General features: G+C 43.7%; 1 protein-coding gene across 8 annotated transcripts; it reads left to right on the top strand.

Annotated features, from left to right (window-relative positions):
* Positions 1-8,375: 8,375 nt before the first annotated feature.
* On the top strand, positions 8,376-17,075 carry LOC124031399 (complement factor H-like). Of its 8 annotated transcripts, XR_006838120.1 has the most exons (10): positions 8,382-8,956; positions 9,120-9,305; positions 9,448-9,547; positions 11,155-11,225; positions 11,400-11,585; positions 11,841-11,924; positions 11,998-12,048; positions 12,136-12,208; positions 12,494-12,539; positions 13,207-13,259. XR_006838120.1 is itself a non-coding variant. In XM_046342587.1 (9 exons), the coding sequence occupies exons 1-9, from the start codon at positions 8,893-8,895 to the stop codon at positions 13,268-13,270; spliced, it is 852 nt and encodes a 283-aa protein (XP_046198543.1). In that variant the 5' UTR covers positions 8,376-8,892; the 3' UTR covers positions 13,271-17,075. The 8 variants fall into 8 exon arrangements, 6 of the variants coding, with proteins under 6 accessions (XP_046198543.1, XP_046198546.1, XP_046198548.1 ...); XM_046342587.1 differs by lacking the exon at positions 12,136-12,208 and having other exon boundaries at positions 8,376-8,956; positions 13,207-17,075; XM_046342590.1 differs by lacking the exon at positions 13,207-13,259 and having other exon boundaries at positions 12,497-12,514.
* The last annotated feature ends 454 nt before the right edge of the window (positions 17,076-17,529 follow it).

Below are 17,529 nucleotides of genomic sequence, written 5' to 3'. Positions count from 1 at the left end.
CAACTGCCTTTTCTCATTCTTTGAGACACATTTGTAAATATGTGTAACGAATGTCGTCGGGAGAAAGAGAGAAGGACCAAAGCGCAGCGTGGTAAATGTTCATAATTTTAATTAAAGAAAGCACTGAACACTGAGTCAATACAAAAATAACAGAACGAACGAAACGAAACAGTCCTGTCTGGTGACGTACACACGTAACACAAAGACAGAAAATAAACACCCACAAAACACAGGTGGAAAAAGGCTACCTAAGTATGATTCTAGGCCGAACACAGAAACCAAACATAGAAAAACAAACAGACTGCCCACCCCAACTCACGCCCTGACCATATAAACAAAGACAAAACAAAGGAACCGATGTCAGAACGTGACAGTACCCCCCCCCCAAGGTGCGGACTCCGGCCGCATAACCTGAACCTATAGGGGAGGGTCTGGGCGGGCGCTGTCCGCGTTGGCGGCTCTGGCGCAGACCCCAATTCACCACAGTTTTTGTTCGCCTCTTCAACCGTGGCCTGTTACGAGCGGCGACCCTCTCCTCCGACCGGGGACCCTAGCCATGGGTCCTGAACGGACGGGAGATTCCGGCAGTGCCGGACAGGTGAGAGACTCCAGCAGCGGCGGACAGGCGGGAGACTCCGGCAGCTCCGGAGTGAAGGGCGATTCTGGCATCGCCTGGCTGGCTGACGGCTCTGGCGGCTCCTGGCTGACTGGCGGCTCCTGGCTGAATGGAGGCTCCTGGCTGGCTGGTGGGAGACTCCAGCAGCGGCGGACAGGCGGGAGACTCCGGCAACTCTGGAGTGAAGGGCGATTCTGGCATCGCCTGGCTGGCTGATGGCTCTGGCGGCTCCTGGCTGACTGGCGGCTCCTGGCTGACTGGCGGCTCCTGGCTGAATGGCGGCTCCTGGCTGAATGGCGGCTCCTGGATGGCTGGCGGGAGACTCTGGCGGCCCAGGACAGATGGGAGACTCTGGCGGCCCAGGACAGACTGGAGACTCTGGCGGCCCAGGACAGACGGGAGACTCTGGCGGCCCACGACAGACAGGAGATCCTGGCGGCCCACGACATTTACATTACATTTACATTTAAGTCATCTAGCAGACGCTCTTATCCAGAGCGACTTACAAATTGGTGCATTCACCTTATGACATCCAGTGGAACAGCCACTTTACAATAGTGCATCTAAATATTTTAAGGGGGGGGGGGGTGGGAAGGATTACTTTATCCTATCCTAAGTATTCCTTAAAGAGGTGGGGTTTCAGGTGTCTCCGGAAGGTGGTGATTGACTCCGCTGTCCTGGCGTCGTGAGGGAGTTTGTTCCACCATTGGGGAGCCAGAGCAGCGAACAGTTTTGACTGGGCTGAGCGGGAACTGTACTTCCTCAGTGGTAGGGAGGCGAGCAGGCCAGAGGTGGATGAACGCAGTGCCCTTATTTGGGTGTAGGGCCTGATCAGAGCCTGGAGGTACTGAGGTGCCGTTCCCCTCACAGCTCCGTAGGCAAGCACCATGGTCTTGTAGCGGATGCGAGCTTCAACTGGAAGCCAGTGGAGAGAGCGGAGGAGCGGGGTGACGTGAGAGAACTTGGGAAGGTTGAACACTAGACGGGCTGCGGCGTTCTGGATGAGTTGTAGGGGTTTAATGGCACAGGCAGGGAGCCCAGCCAACAGCGAGTTGCAGTAATCCAGACAGGAGATGACAAGTGCCTGGATTAGGACCTGCGCCGCTTCCTGTGTGAGGCAGGGTCGTACTCTGCGGATGTTGTAGAGCATGAACCTACAGGAACGGGCCACCGCCTTGATGTTAGTTGAGAACGACAGGGTGTTGTCCAGGATCACGCCAAGGTTCTTAGCGCTCTGGGAGGAGGACACAATGGAGTTGTCAACCGTGATGGCGAGATCATGGAACGGGCAGTCCTTCCCCGGGAGGAAGAGCATCTCCGTCTTGCCGAAGTTCAGCTTGAGGTGGTGATCCGTCATCCACACTGATATGTCTGCCAGACATGCAGAGATGCGATTCGCCACCTGGTCATCAGAAGGGGGAAATGAGAAGATTAATTGTGTGTCGTCTGCATAGCAATGATAGGAGAGACCATGTGAGGTTATGACAGAGCCAAGTGACTTGGTGTATAGCGAGAATAGGAGAGGGCCTAGAACAGAGCCCTAGGGGAGACCAGTGGTGAGAGCGCGTGGTGAGGAGACAGATTCTCGCCACGCCACCTGGTAGGAGCGACCTGTCAGGTAGGACGCAATCCAAGCGTGGGCCGCGCCGGAGATGCCCAACTCGGAGAGGGTGGAGAGGAGGATCTGATGGTTCACAGTATCGAAGGCAGCCGATAGGTCTAGAAGGATGAGAGCAGAGGAGAGAGAGTTAGCTTTAGCGGTGCGGAGCGCCTCCGTGATACAGAGAAGAGCAGTCTCAGTTGAATGACTAGTCTTGAAACCTGACTGATTTGGATCAAGAAGGTCATTCTGAGAGAGATAGCGGGAGAGCTGACCAAGGGCGGCACGTTCAAGAGTTTTGGAGAGAAAAGAAAGAAGGGATACTGGTCTGTAGTTGTTAACATCGGAGGGATCGAGTGTAGGTTTTTTCAGAAGGGGTGCAACTCTCGCTCTCTTGAAGACGGAAGGGACGTAGCCAGCGGTCAGGGATAAGTTGATGAGCGAGGTGAGGTAAGGGAGAAGGTCTCCGGAAATGGTCTGGAGAAGAGAGGAGGGGATAGGGTCGAGCGGGCAGGTTGTTGGGCGGCCAGCCGTCACAAGACGCGAGATTTCATCTGGAGAGAGAGGGGAGAAAGAGGTCAGAGCACAGGGTAGGGCAGTGTGAGCAGAACCAGCGGTGTCGTTTGACTTAGCAAACGAGGATCGGATGTCGTCGACCTTCTTTTCAAAATGGTTGACGAAGTCATCTGCAGAGAGGGAGGAGGGGGGGAGGATTCAGGAGGGAGGAGAAGGTGGCAAAGAGCTTCCTAGGGTTAGAGGCAGATGCTTGGAATTTAGAGTGGTAGAACGTGGCTTTAGCAGCAGAGACAAAGGAGGAAAATGTAGAGAGGAGGGAGTGAAAGGATGCCAGGTCCGCAGGGAGGCGAGTTTTCCTCCATTTCCGCTCGGCTGCCCGGAGCCCTGTTCTGTGAGCTCGCAATGAGTCGTCAAGCCACGGAGCGGGAGGGGAGGACCGAGCCGGCCTGGAAGATAGGGGACATAGAGAGTCAAAGGATGCAGAAAGGGAGGAGAGGAGGGTTGAGGAGGCAGAATCAGGAGATAGGTTGGAGAAGGTTTGAGCAGAGGGAAGAGATGATAGGATGGAAGAGGAGAGAGTAGCGGGGGAGAGAGAGCGAAGGTTGGGACGGCGCGATACCATCCGAGTAGGGGCAGTGTGGGAAGTGTTGGATGAGAGCGAGAGGGAAAAGGATACAAGGTAGTGGTCGGAGACTTGGAGGGGAGTTGCAATGAGGTTAGTGGAAGAACAGCATCTAGTAAAGATGAGGTCGAGCGTATTGCCTGCCTTGTGAGTAGGGGGGGAAGGTGAGAGGGTGAGGTCAAAAGAGGAGAGGAGTGGAAAGAAGGAGGCAGAGAGGAATGAGTCAAAGGTAGACAGATGGGAGACTCTGGCGGCCCAGGACAGACGGGAGACTCCGGCGGCCCAGGACAGACGGGAGACTATGGCGGCGCTGGACAGGCGGGAGCACCTGTAGGGAGGAGACGGAGAGACAGCCTGGTGCGGGGGCTGCCACCAGAGGGTGGCACCGGATAGACCGGACCGTGCAGGCGCACTGGAGCTCTTGAGCACCGAGCCTGCCCAACCTTACCTGGTTGAATGCTCCCCGTAGCCAGGGCTGTACTGGCGAACCGGGGACACGGCCATGTACGCCAGCCCGAGGAGACGCACTGGAGACCAGATGCGTAGAGCCGGCTTCATGGCACCTTCCTCGATGCCCACTCTAGCCCGGCCGATACGAGAAGCTGGAATGTACTGCACCGGGCTATGCACATGCACCGGGGACACCGTGCGCTCCACCGCATAACACGGTGTCTGCCCCGTCCCTCTCTGTCTCCGGTAAGCACGGGGAGTTGGCGCAGGTCTCCTACCTGCCTTAGCCACACTCCCCGTGTTACCCCCCCCCAATACATTTTAGGGGCTGCCTCTCGGGCTTCCTTGCCAGCCGTGTTCCCTCGTATCGCTGGCTCCTCTCTCCGGCTGCCTTTTTACTACCAAATAAGGGACAAAAGGTGGCGTGCCAGTGCACAGTGCCACGGCTGTATGGGTATGGTGTCGTGTGAATGAATATACACTGTATATTCATATTCTTATTCAATTGTAAAGGCAAAACATTTCTATATTCCATTTAGCCTATAGATTTACTAAAACTGTATCATTATGTAAACTTATATGAATAAACCTCAAAATAAATGATCAAAGAAATCACAATTTGGACCTTTACAGCAACAACAAAAAAACATTTCAAATGCAAAAGAGGAAAGAGGGGCATGAGTCACTCACCAAGTCTACATATTTTTTGCTGCTCTTGACTGATTCAAGCAGTCCTTTCTCCTCTTGCATAGCCAGAGAGAAGTCATTACATGAAAAGTCACACTTCCCAAAAACGATTGTGTTATTTTCGCAAATGCTTTTGTTAAATCATCCCCCGTTTGGTGAAGTTGGCTGTCTTTGTTAGGAAGAAATAGTCTTCACACAGTTCACAACGAGCCAGGCGGCCCAAACTGCTGCATATACCCTGACTCTGTTGCACAGAACGCAAGAGAAGTGACACAATTTCCCTAGTTAAAATAAATTCATGTTAGCAGGCAATATTAACTAAATATTCAGGTTTAAAAATATATACTTGTGTATTGATTTTAAGAAAGGCGTTGATGTTTATGGTTAGGTACACATTGGTGCAACAACAGTGCTTTTTCTGAAATGCGCTTGTTAAATCACCCGTTTGGCGAAGCAGGCTATGATTCAAAGATAAATTAACAGGCACCTCATTGATTATATACAACGCAGGACAAGCTAGATAAACTAGTAATATCATCAACCATGTGTAGTTAACTAGTGATTATGTTAAGATTGATTATTTTTTATGCTAGCTAGCACCTTACCTTGGCTCCTTGCTGCACTCGCATAACAAGTAGTCAGCCTACCACTCCTCGTGGAGTGCAATGTAATTGGCCATGATCGGTGTCCAAAAATGCAGATTACGATTGTTATGAAAACTTAAAATCATCCCTAATTAATCAGCCATTCCGATTAATCGGTCGACCCCTCTAGTCTGCGCATGATCTGAGGATGCGGCTCGGGATGTCGTCTGGGCCGGCAGCCTTGCGAGGGTTAACACGTTTAAATGTTTTACTCACTTTGGCCAAGGAAAAGGAGAGCCCACAGGCTTTGGTACCGGGCCATGTCAGTGGCACTGTATTGTCCTCAAAGTGAGCAAAGAAGTTGTTTAATTTATCTGGGAGCAAGAGATCGGTATCCGCAACGGGGCTGGTTTTCTTTTTGTAATCCGTGATTGACTGTAGACACTGCCACATACGTTTGAGCCGTTGAATTGCGACTCTACTTTGTCTCTATACTGATTGCTTGATTGCCTTGCGGAGGGAATAGCTGCACTGTTTGTATTCGGTCGTGTTTCCGGTCGCCTTGCCATGATTAAGAGCGGTGGTTTGCGCATTCAGTTTCGCACAAATGCTGCCATCAATCCACAGTTTCTGGTTAGGGAAGGTTTTAATGTTCACAGTGTGAAAGACATCTCCGATGCACTTGCTAACTAACTCGCTCACCGAGTCAGCGTATGCGATAATGTTATTGTCTGAGGCTATCTGGAACATATCCCAGTCCACGTGATCGAAGCAATCTTGAAGCGTGGAATCCGATTGGTCAGACTAGTGTTGTATTGACCTGAGCACGGGCATTTTCTGTTTTAGTTTCTGTCTATAGGCTGGGAGCAACAAAATGGAGTCATGGTCAGATTTGCCGAAGGCAGGGTATGCGAGGGCTTTGTTTGCGTCGCGGAAGTTCGAGTGGCAATGATCCAGAAAACTACCAGCTCTTGTCGCACATTCGATATGCTGATAGAATAAAGGAAGTATGGTTCTTAGGTCAGTTTTCTTAAAATCCCCAGCTACAATAAATGCAGCCTCAGGATGTGTGGTTTCCAGTTTACATAGATTCCAGTGAAGTTCTTTCAGGGCCTACGAGGGATCTCCTTGGGGGGGGGGGGGTATACACGGCTGTGAATATAATCGAAGAGAATTCCCTGGAAGATAATGCAGTCAGCATTTGATTGTAAGGAATTCTAGGTTGGGTGAACAAAAGGACTTGAGTTTCTGTATGTTGTTGTGATTACACCATGAGTCGTTAATCATAAGGCATACACCCTTCTTCTTACCATAGAGATATTTGTTTCTGTCGGCTCGACGCGTGAAGAATCCGGGTGGCTGTACTGACTCTGACAATATATCCCGAGTGAGCCATGTTTCCGTGAAACAGAGCATTTCTGATGTCTCTCTGGAAGGCAACTCATGCCCTAATTTTGTCCACCTTGTTATCTAGAGATTGTACATTGGCGAGTTATATTCTCGGAAGCGGTGGCTGGTGCGCTCGCCTTCTGAGTCTGACCAGTAGGCCGCTCTGTCTGCCTCTCCTGCGGCGACAGCGGTGTTTTGGGTCGGCCTCTGGGATAAGATCGCATGTCCAGGGTGGAGGTCCGAACAAAGGATCTGCTTCGGGAAAGACGTATTTCTGGTCATAATGATGGTAAGTTGACATCGATTTTATATCCATTAGTTCTTCCCGGCTGTATGTAATAACACTTGAGATTTTCTGGCTAACAATTTAAGGAATAATACATTATAAAACAAATAACTGCATAGTTTTCCAAGGACCTGAAGCGAGGCGACCATCTCTGTCGGCGCCATCTTGTTATGCGTCTGTTCCGATTAAATGTTTGACTCCGCGTCCCTGTTTCTCAACTCCAGCGTTGGTCCTTACAAGTTTGTGATCTAGGCAGGCTACTGCTTGGGAAGGTCAGCCACTCAGAAGTACGAGATGGGGAGGGGTGTGGGGGAGGTTGACCTCAGGTCTCCCCACTGGAAGCCCGAGGTAGGGGGAGCGTGAGAATCTATCAAATAGTGCACCTTTAACTTTGTACAGTACTAATGCAATTAGTAAAATCAGTCACACTACGAAATTCTACCAAATAAACCACAATTCTTTCATAATACTGTAAATATATAGTTTCACTGACATATTGTTGCATTTTTTTCTGGTTTGTGCGAAAATCGTTAAGAATAATATAAAACCAGTGTGCACACCACCAAGGTGAATTGGTTTAGTCTTGACTCTTTGTTGACAGTGTTGAGGGATGGGTAATGTATTGATGCTCGAGTGCCAAATCAACACAAATTTGTTTCTATTTGTCTTTGTTACTTCTTTTTGTATATATTTTTATATTTATATAGTTTTAAATGTTAGGATTATTTATTTTTGTTGTTCCAAATGTCTGAATAAAAAATTGCAGTTAGTGCAGAATGGTGCTTTTTTTGTATGGGGGGGGCTGAAGGGTGGTTTCGCCCAGGGAGCCATACCAGCTAGAACCTCCACTGCTGTCAGGGATATTTATTCTGTAGACAATCTACTTACCATGGCAACGGTGATGTTTTGGAGATCTCCACCTGTTTAGGGGAGGATACGCCCTAGATTTCTCCAACTGTGGAAAAAATCTCAGTTATTCCTATGCAGGAAATGGAAAATACGATATCACTATCGTTTGATAGAAGTCTGTATACTTGTTCCCATGCCCTTATTTTGAATTATACAAGAACCATACCAATGCAGTCTTATGTTCATGCATGAGCAAATGATAAGGAGGACTGTGCGCTCGGATGCTGAAGTGGAAGCAGGAGTCCGTGCTCGAGTTCCTTGAGTTGATGTCCTCTGGACACGCCGCCACCGTATTAGATCATTGTCCAGCCAACACATGAACGAACTACCATCAATAAATGAGTTTTTTGTTTCGTTTTTAAAGCGTTTGAGGTTCTTGATGTAATGAAAAGCTTTATATAAAATACATATATTATTATTATTAATGACCATTGTAATATGTGAAATATATAACATAGAGCATATGGGGATTTTAACAAAGCCTGCCCAAATACCTGACCTCTATCTATCCTGTGCAGTTTCAAGCGCATGGAGCGCAATAAGACACGTTGACAGATCAAGTGCATCATTTATCTTCAGTTGAGCCAACCGAAACTCAAACTTGTCCACAGGTCACAAGGCAGGGGAGGATGGAAACTATTCAGTGATGTGGTCAGTAAACTCATAGCTTTCTCCACTTCAGTCAAAATTACATGAACTTCCCCTTCTATGTATTGTCAACTAGGCCTGCTTCAGAAACATATCATAATCATTATTTATTCAGGATTAATTATAATACTGTATTATTAGGTTATTATGGAGTAGCTCTGGGTTACTCTGCGCGTGGTGTTACGGGCGTCACAATTTAACACTGCCAAAAGTCAGCCACCATATCTTCTTAATATGTATTTTATAACATTAACCTAACCTTAACCAATATGCTAACCCTATTCCTAATCCTACCCTTAAATGAAGACCAAAAAGCGCATTTTTGTCTTAATAATTTTTTTAACGGTATGGTTGTGTATTGACTTTGTGGCTGTGGTAACTACTGAAACCCCGTTTTCGATGAAGTGCTACAGTGTTGCTGGAAAGTGAAAATATCTTCAAGCCACAGTTGAAGTCGTCCATGTACTGGTTGGTACTGATTAAACAGCCAGCTAGATAGTGCCAACAAGACCAGAGAGAACTTGTTAGATCGAGAGACCGACTTGTCTTCAGATAAAATCAACTTTAAAAAGGACAGCCAGTATAATGTTTTATTCAAATGCATGGACTAAGTGCTTGATATGCCTTGTCTTTTTAACAAGTGGAAATGGTGAGTACGTTTCTAGTCATGGTAACTTTGCTGTTAGCTAACGTTTATAAAAGTTTTAGCTTCATGTTTTGGTTACAAATAGACACTTTGCTAATTTGAGCTGGCCAACGTAACTCTCATTGTGTGTGGAGTTGACATATTCTACTATATCATGTCCTCACAGCCGAGTGTTCCAAACCTCAAGTAGAGGGAAATGTTGTTCTAACGAATGATGCGCTATTAATGAACGATTTTTCGGAGGGGGAGGAAGCCACTTTTGAGTGTGCCAACGGCTACTTGAAAGAGCAAGGATCTGAAAGTATCACCTGCTGGAGTGGAAAGTGGAGCACGCTCGAATTAACCTGCAAAAGTATGCGGCAAAATAGTAGCATTTTTCTCAGTTTTTCTGTAAAGTGCGATTTTTATTGCGTGTTTACTGTTATTTGATTTATTTACTGTTGTTTGATTGTTTGTTGTTGGCGTTAACTTGGCTCGATGATTATTAATTTCAGAGAAGGACTGTGGTGCCCCCAGGAAGATGCCACATTTGACATATGAGTTTAAGGAAGGCACGCTTTTTGGTGCATCAGCAAGATCAATCTGTGATAAAGGGTGAGTATGCTTCATCATGTATCTAATATATCATCAGAGTATGTTAGAATTATTTTGCCAAAATATTCAATGCCAGACAACCACCCCACCCAACCACCTCCAATAATGTATGTATAAACTAGATGGCTGATAAGAGGTGCTGTGTTGAAGCCACCGTGCCTCCATCTTGGCACTCCCCCACCGCTGTAAGACATATTTTGGAAGCTATAGAAATTAATTTATTAAAGATGAATTAAAACATTTTTAGTATGTTAAGGCAATTTTGATAACCAAATGTGATAAAGAAGCATGTTCCTACCCTTAAAACAGCTGAAAAACTGTTTTAAAATCACAATTGGCCTCATGGTGAAATCCCTGAGCAATTTCCTTCCTCTGCAGTGACTATGTTAGGAAGGGTGCCTGTATTTTTGTTGTGACTGTGTGTATTGATGCACAATTCAAAGTTTTACTAATCGACCAATAGGAGTCCTTCTTTGTGGTCTTTGTTGTTGAATCTGTGCTTGAAATTCACTGCTCGACTGAGGGTGTCATGTTTTGTCTTATATTGTCTTGTCATTATGCTTTCCCTTCTGTTCGTTTCCCCCTGCTGGTCTTATTAGGTTCGTTCCCTTTTTCTATCCCTCTCTCTCCCCCTCCCTCTCTCTCCTCTCTCTATCGTTCCGTTCCTGCTCCCAGCTGTTCCTCATTCTCCTAACTCACTCATTTAGTCTTTTCACACCTGTCCCCTATTTTGTCGTCTATTTTGTCGTCTGAGTCCCTATTTCTCCCCTTGTTTTCCGCTTCTGTCCTTGTCGGATCCTTATATGATGTTCGCTGTGCTGTGTCATTGTCTCGCCCTGTCGTTTCTTGTCTCCTTCAGATGCTGCGTGTGAGCAGGTGTCTAAGTCTGCTACGGTCGGTGCCTTCCCGAGGCAACCTGCAGTCAATGGTCGAGTCTCCAGTCTGTCCTCGTCACTACGAGTGGATTTTAGTTTTTCATGTTTTGTTTTCTTCTTATATTGTCCAGGAGTATACTTTTGCCAGTTACTGGAATAAAGACTCTGTTTTCGCTAAGTCGCTTTTGGGTCCTCATTCACCTGCATAACAGAGGGACCTTACAGATAATTGAATGTGTGGGGTAGTCATTTAGAAATCATGTTAAACACTGTTATTGCACACAGAGTGAGTCCATGTAACTTATGTGACTTGTTTAGCACATTTTTAGTCCTGAACTTATTTAGGCTTGCCATAACAAAAGGGTTGCATGCTTATTGTCTCAAGACTTTTCAGCTTTTAATTAATTTACAAACATTTCTAAAAACATAATTCCAACTTGACATTATGGGGTATTGTGTGTAGATCAGTCACACAAAATCTCAATGGAATCCATTTTAAATTCAGTCTGTAGCACAACACAAATTGGAAAAGGTCAAGGGGTGTGAATACTTTCTGAAAGCACTGTACTGTAGAATTGCATTCATTCCTATGGAGGACTGCTCCTACTGGGGAGTGCAAATATGGCCGACCGTAGGCTTCAAAACCTCTCAATAGCCAATAGATGGCATAAGCAATCCAGGGTTTATATACATCATTGACCACCTCTCACATGCTCTCTCCTCCTCTTCTAGTTATCAATTTATGGGCCCAAGTTACAGGCAGTGTTATACCACAGGTTGGAGTGGAAGACCAGGATGTAAAGGTAAATCTCCCATATTTTCCATTGACACACTTGAACATCTATGCATGACTCCCTGTCAAAGCATGACTCCCTGTCAAAGCATGACTCCTTGTCAAAATAAAATGAAAATAAGGCATTGAACTTGTTTGAATAAAGACCACAAATATAATGCACCCATGTATGTGTCTTCCTCAGTGGTAACTTGTGATAAACCTCCTGAGATAATGAATGGCACAATCATAGAGAAGCCTGGCGAACAGTTACCAGAGTATGGTGGTGTCATACAGTACTCCTGTAATGAAGGTTACACCATCATTGGAAACAAATCAATTGAGTGCATTGAAGATGGTGAATACAACTCATTACCTCCTGCGTGTAAAGGTATGGATTATTTTTATGTTTGATCAATTATCTGCCAACTGTTATGGGTTATATGCTTTACAGAGGATACATTATATATTATTGTTGTAGATCCGCCTTCACCCTACATCTAGACACTGCAGGCATGTGTCAGACTATGATAAGGAACATTGTCATTGATCTTCCTTCTGTAAATCCCTGTCAGTGTCCTATGTAACAGTGGTGTACACTTGAAGGTGCCATACTGAATAATCATTGTACATTTCTATTTCATAGATGTCAATGACATTCGTTTGAAACCAACAACTATATCAACATCATCAATAACAACAACATCGACTTCTCTACCCACAATACGAGGTAGAGGAAATCCAAGTAAATCTATCCCAGTGTAATCAAGGGCTTGATTATTCATTTAATTTGAAATTTTCAGTTTCAGGGAGGAATAATGGCGTTGGGGAACATGACACCAATGCAGCTACTGGTGAGTTAAGTTGATTCAATTGATTATTATTTTGTAGTATATTTTTCTAGCTCGTATTTGACCAAAAATACTGAATCTCTCTTTCAGAGATTGCAGCAGTTGTGGGAAGTGGGATCGGCACTATCATAAGTAACAATTCCATCATTTGAAACAATCACAAGTGAGAGGGGGATATTTGATTCTTATACACTTTTTGAAGAAGTAGCTGTTGAGTTCAAAGATATGTTCCAACTAAACTGGATACTTTGTTTTATACTGTACTGGGGAAACATTCCCTTCTGTAGCCCATCAGGAATTTCCTCCACATTACTTGATTTGTTACACTAGTAAGCCTAGTTAAACTGCCTACTTTCACATTTTACCATGTTTATCACATTTGTGTTACACTTTCTCTTCACCACTTGAAGATCATACAGTGGACTCATGATTGATAACTTGTCTTTAGCAGTTACACTTATTGTTCTGATCACACGGTATTGTAAGAGGAAAGGGTGAGAACCTACATTTAATAATTTATCTTTTTAGAAAATAGTCCATGATTAAGCACGATTTCACCTACAACTAAATCACAGATTATATTTTCCTCTTACTAAGTATACTGTATGTGCATTAACCACAGCTTCTGGCTTTAAATCAAAAAATTATTTGGATAAACTAGCTATACGGTTGGCCAATTAATTGACCTAAACAATATTTGTTAACAAAACTTTATTTACATAACCCATCAACTAACATTCAGTCTGGCCATGGGCATTTATATTGTATTTATGTATTCCCTACAGTATCTGTGATTTGCATGATCAAACTTTTTGCTGGTTACTTTTCCCTGTTTTGCCAAAAAATTACATTTTTCCTGCAGTGTGTTGAAAAATCAAGGAAGTAAGGAAATCTTTGGCAAAGGCACTCTCGGACAGATATTGGCTTTGAAAAAGAGAATAGAGTATGTCGTTCTAAAGGGAGGTGGGGTAGTAGGCTAGGCTATACACAGTGCTGAGCTGACCAGCTTTCTAACTGCCTACCACACTGGAACACACAAACTACCCAACTAAAACACTGCTAAAATACTGAGATTGGCATGAGAGTATATTTCTTTACTGCACTATTATATGCAAACATGGTAATCCTGACAAACTGTCATTGTTTGAAAATGATACATAGCTCGTACCAGTTTGGAGAAGACCGAAGTCTAACAGAAGAATTATTACAATTTCAAAATAACTAAGTTGAATGCCTACCCAAGGTACCTACAGTTCATACATATCATTATATTAAAACCATTATTCAAAAATATGTTCACCATCTTTTAACCAAAGTCCCACTCATATGACTATACGGTTTGTGTTAGTCTTTGAGCTTGAGTAATCTAAATAGTGACACTATTGTTAAAACTGCTCCGCTGAGTCAATGCTTTGTCTAAAATGTCTCATTTCTTTCCAGGGCTAGGACTGCACCTCTATCTGCTAGTCTGCATCTGTAGCCTTGAAAAGTAGTGCCAGCGGATTGTTCCTCTGACCATTCCCTGGTTGGACAAAGCCATTTAATTTACAGTGCCCTTATGTATGTGGCAATACTGAATGGAAGTTATAATTGCACTTTTTATTAAGTTGTTTTTGAAAGTCAGTTCAGCGGAATTGTTTTAACCGAATGTTTGAAAACCGGTATTGAAATATTTGTTTTCTCTAATTATATATAAAACTGAAATATACGTAATTGTCTTTTCAACTGCCATATTTGACTACAGGTTGCTAGCTTGCTCTGTTGTGTGGACAGAAGCCCCTGTAATGAGATTAGTGCACTAAACAAAATGTATGATTGAGGAAATTCCCAGGCTGATAATCACTGACCATTTCTAAATGTGTGCTTACTGATCGTTGGCTCACAGGAAAATAACAGTCTGAGACAGTTTCCTGGACCCAGGTTAAGCCTACAGCACTGTATTCCTTTTCAAGTAGGCTTAATTTGGGTCCAGGAAACCAGCTCTTCATGTTATTTTCCGGCAGCCCCAAATGTCACAAAATAATGTCAATCTTTTTTACTTAGAGGTTTTGTACTTTGATTTTCTAGTGTGTATTGTGTGATTTAAGAGATCAAATTACTTTTATGATAACTGCCTTTTCTCCTTCTTTGAGACATATTTGTGTAAATATGAAAGTATGTACATTGTCTAATAATCATGGTTGGGTAGGTTAATTTGTAAATGTAATCTGCTACAGTTACTATACTATATCCCAGAGCTTATTTCTCTCAAATGTTGTGCATAAATGAGGTTACATCTAGGGTTGCCAACTTTTTCACTGCCAAATAAGGGACAAAAGGTGGCATGCCAGTGCACAATGCCACGGAGGTATGGATATGGTGTCGTGTGAATACAGTGATACAGTGTATATTCATATTCTTATTCAAATGGAAAGGCAAAACATTTCTATATTCCATTTAGCCTATAGCTTTACTAAAACTGTATAATTATGTAAACTTATATGAATAAACTTCTAAATAAATGATCAAAGAAATCACAATTTGGACCTTTACAGCAAAAAAAAACTTTTCAAATGCAAAAGAGGAAAGAGGGGCATGAGTCACTCACCAAGTCTACTGTGGTCCTTCTGTAGCTCAGTTGGTAGAGCATGGCGCTTGTAACGCCAGGGTAGTGGGTTCGATCCCCAGGACCACCCATGCGTAGAATGTATGCACACATGACTGTAAGTCGCTTTGGATAAAAGCGTCTGCTAAATGGCATATATTACTACATTTTTGCTGCTCGTGACTGATTCAAGGCGTTCTTTCTCCTCTTGCATAGCCAGAGAGAAGTCATTACATGACAAGTCACAGTTCCCAGATATTTTAAGTTCATTTTTGATCAGCTCTGTGCTACATCGGTTTCTTGAGTCTGACCATTTAATGGTCATCAGACAGAAAATCCCCTCTACAAAGACATTTGAGTCTGGCACACTGAGGACAAATGAGACAATCCTGAACATGTTGACTTTCCCTAGGCTTTTGAAAACTGCCACCTACTTCGCACTGGTGGTTTTTGTGGTATCCTGTCTGGTATTCTGTATTTCCTCCCGGCTAGCACAAAACTCTTCATAGAGTTGGTCCATACTGACTGTATTACATGTTCTGGTGAGAAATCAAACCACTTGTCAATGTATGTAATGACAGTGTCATAGAACTTCAAAGTCCTGTTGCTGCTTGGACCTTTGTGCTGACAATTGTTTGTCCATCAGCTGCTTGGTCTACTCAGAAAAAAACTGTCCTGTTTCAGCTGAAGCATCTTACATTTTGAACTTTTGGACTTCCTCGTAAACATCTGTGATGCAGAGCGTCGTTTCCTCCAGCTTTTTTTACGAGTTGGTCAAAAACACACCCACTTTGTGGAAAAAGCACAGATAAATCTCAGCATCTTCTGTTTTTTCTTTATACTCGAAAATACTATTCAGTGCCACAGGACAGGTCTCCCTAAGGGACCTGAAGTATGATGTAAGAGCTGTCCAGCTTTGCTGGAGACGATCGACAGCTGGATGAAGAGCCATCGTGTGCAAACATGTCACAGAATTTCACGCCACTCGGTGTCAACAAAGACACAAAAGAATGCATGCAGTTCCTCTCTTTGGGAAGCGGATACTGATAAGTGGCTGTAAAACAATTGTCTCAATATCCACTGACCGCAGGTGTGCTTGCAGGCATTATGAGCTATGTGAGCTGGGCAATTAGCTTTCAGAATGTGATTGTTGGCTCTGCTCAATAACTGGTAAACGGAGGTGTTTTCCAATTATATCAGTTTCCGCAGTAGACGTCACGAAGAATGCACCGATATTGCTAGCACCTTTAGCTAGCGTGGCCTTGTGCATTTCTGTGGAAGCATGCTGAGTTAGGTCATTCTCGCCTTCGTGGCCTATGCCCTCCCATGACCACCCATGGCTGCGCCCCTGCCCAGTCATGTGAAATCCATAGATTAGGGCCTAATGAATTGATTTAAATAGACTGATTTCCTTCTCTGAAATGTAACTCAGTAAAGTATTTGAAATTGTTGCATGTTTTTGTTCAGTATAGTTACCTGTCCTAAATTGTAATCAGTAACTTAACTTTTGAATTACCCAAACTCAGTACCGTAAATCTGATTACTTTCCCTTTAAGAGGCATAGGATGGCATGAATCTTGTTCTGGAAGCAGCTCTGCAGAGTGGTCACTATCTGGCACAGCCACAAAATCATACAATCTGATCATTTTAAACCTAACTAACCTTAATCACACTAACATTAATGCCTTACCCTAACCTTAAATTAAAGCACATTTTTGTTTTCATAACATAGCCAATGTCGACTTTGCAGCTGGCGTATCTAGCAGAATTCGCTCAGTTCTGCCTCAAGGACAAGGCTCATCCCAATAAACATCAACATGCTCAAATGACATTAGAAGAAGATAAAAATGAATATTACCAGTTGAATGACATGCATTGCAACTGGCCATAAATAGATGGTGCATTTTACTTTATGGGTTGGTTACGTAGGCTTCTACTACAGATAATAATATGATTACATAAAACAAAAAACAGTGTCAGATTTCCAGTTAATGTTATACCCCTTGATCTTCAAGAATAGAACTTGGAAGTATGGAAATATAGAATAGCCAAACTGTTTTACATGAGCATAACCCAAAATGTAAGGACTAGCCTACTCTGTTGTTTATGATTATGTTGTCATGGAGGGCTGATTGGGCTCATTGCTTCGAGTTGAAAAATAAATACTGCCTTTGGAATGGCATGCTTTGAGCACTAAAATGTATGCCATATTCTGCATTTGCTGTTGGCCTATTTGTTTTACATTTTTGTTGATGACACTGATATCTTGATAATTTGCAGCTGTTTTAAGTCTATCAAAAGTGTACGAGTTTTAGCATGTGTCTGTTTGGCCTAGACATCATTTTAATTAGCATGAATTAGATTGAGCAATAAAAGTCCTACTCGTGGCCTGTTCCTGCTCTTTTCCCCCGAACCATCAAACGCGTTTGGTATCATAGTGATCTTTGAATAAACATAAACATGTACCTTTTTTCAATGGTGATTTGAATGTCATTGAGAAGGTGTCAAATTACCTGCTGAAAGGTGAGTTTGTCTCCCAGTGTCTGTTGGAAAGCAGACTGAACCGGTTTTACATAAGTGCCTTATTGCAAACAGGATGCATGTTTCCTTCTTTTCATTCTGTCATTTAGGCTAGTATTGTGGAGTAACTACAATGTTTATCCATCCTAAATGTTCTCCTATTACAGCCTTTAAACTCTTTAACTGTTTTAAAGTCACCATTGGCCTTATGGTGAAATCCCAGAGTGGTAATTGAGTAAGGAAGGATGCCTATATCTTTGTAGTGACTGGGTGTATTGATACACCAAAGTGTTATTAATAACTTCACTATGCTCATAGGGATATTCAATCATTGCTACGGGAAGTAGGGGTGCTGAAGGTCCCTGATAAATATATTATAT

This window comes from Oncorhynchus gorbuscha, linkage group LG03 (assembly GCF_021184085.1).
Source record: "Oncorhynchus gorbuscha isolate QuinsamMale2020 ecotype Even-year linkage group LG03, OgorEven_v1.0, whole genome shotgun sequence".
Lineage (NCBI taxonomy): Eukaryota > Metazoa > Chordata > Actinopteri > Salmoniformes > Salmonidae > Oncorhynchus > Oncorhynchus gorbuscha.
Note: the sequence above shows the minus strand (reverse complement) of the source record. Positions and strands in the feature narration are given on the sequence as shown.

Excerpts from the sequence above, each read along its gene's own strand:
- LOC124031399 (XM_046342587.1), top strand. The coding sequence starts at position 8,893 with ATGTTTTATTCAAATGCATGGACTAAGTGCTTGATATGCCTTGTCTTT. Across the intron at positions 9,306-9,447 it reads GCTCGAATTAACCTGCAAAA|AGAAGGACTGTGGTGCCCCC; the intron begins GTATGCGGCAAA and ends TATTAATTTCAG. Across the intron at positions 11,226-11,399 it reads TGGAAGACCAGGATGTAAAG|TGGTAACTTGTGATAAACCT; the intron begins GTAAATCTCCCA and ends TGTCTTCCTCAG.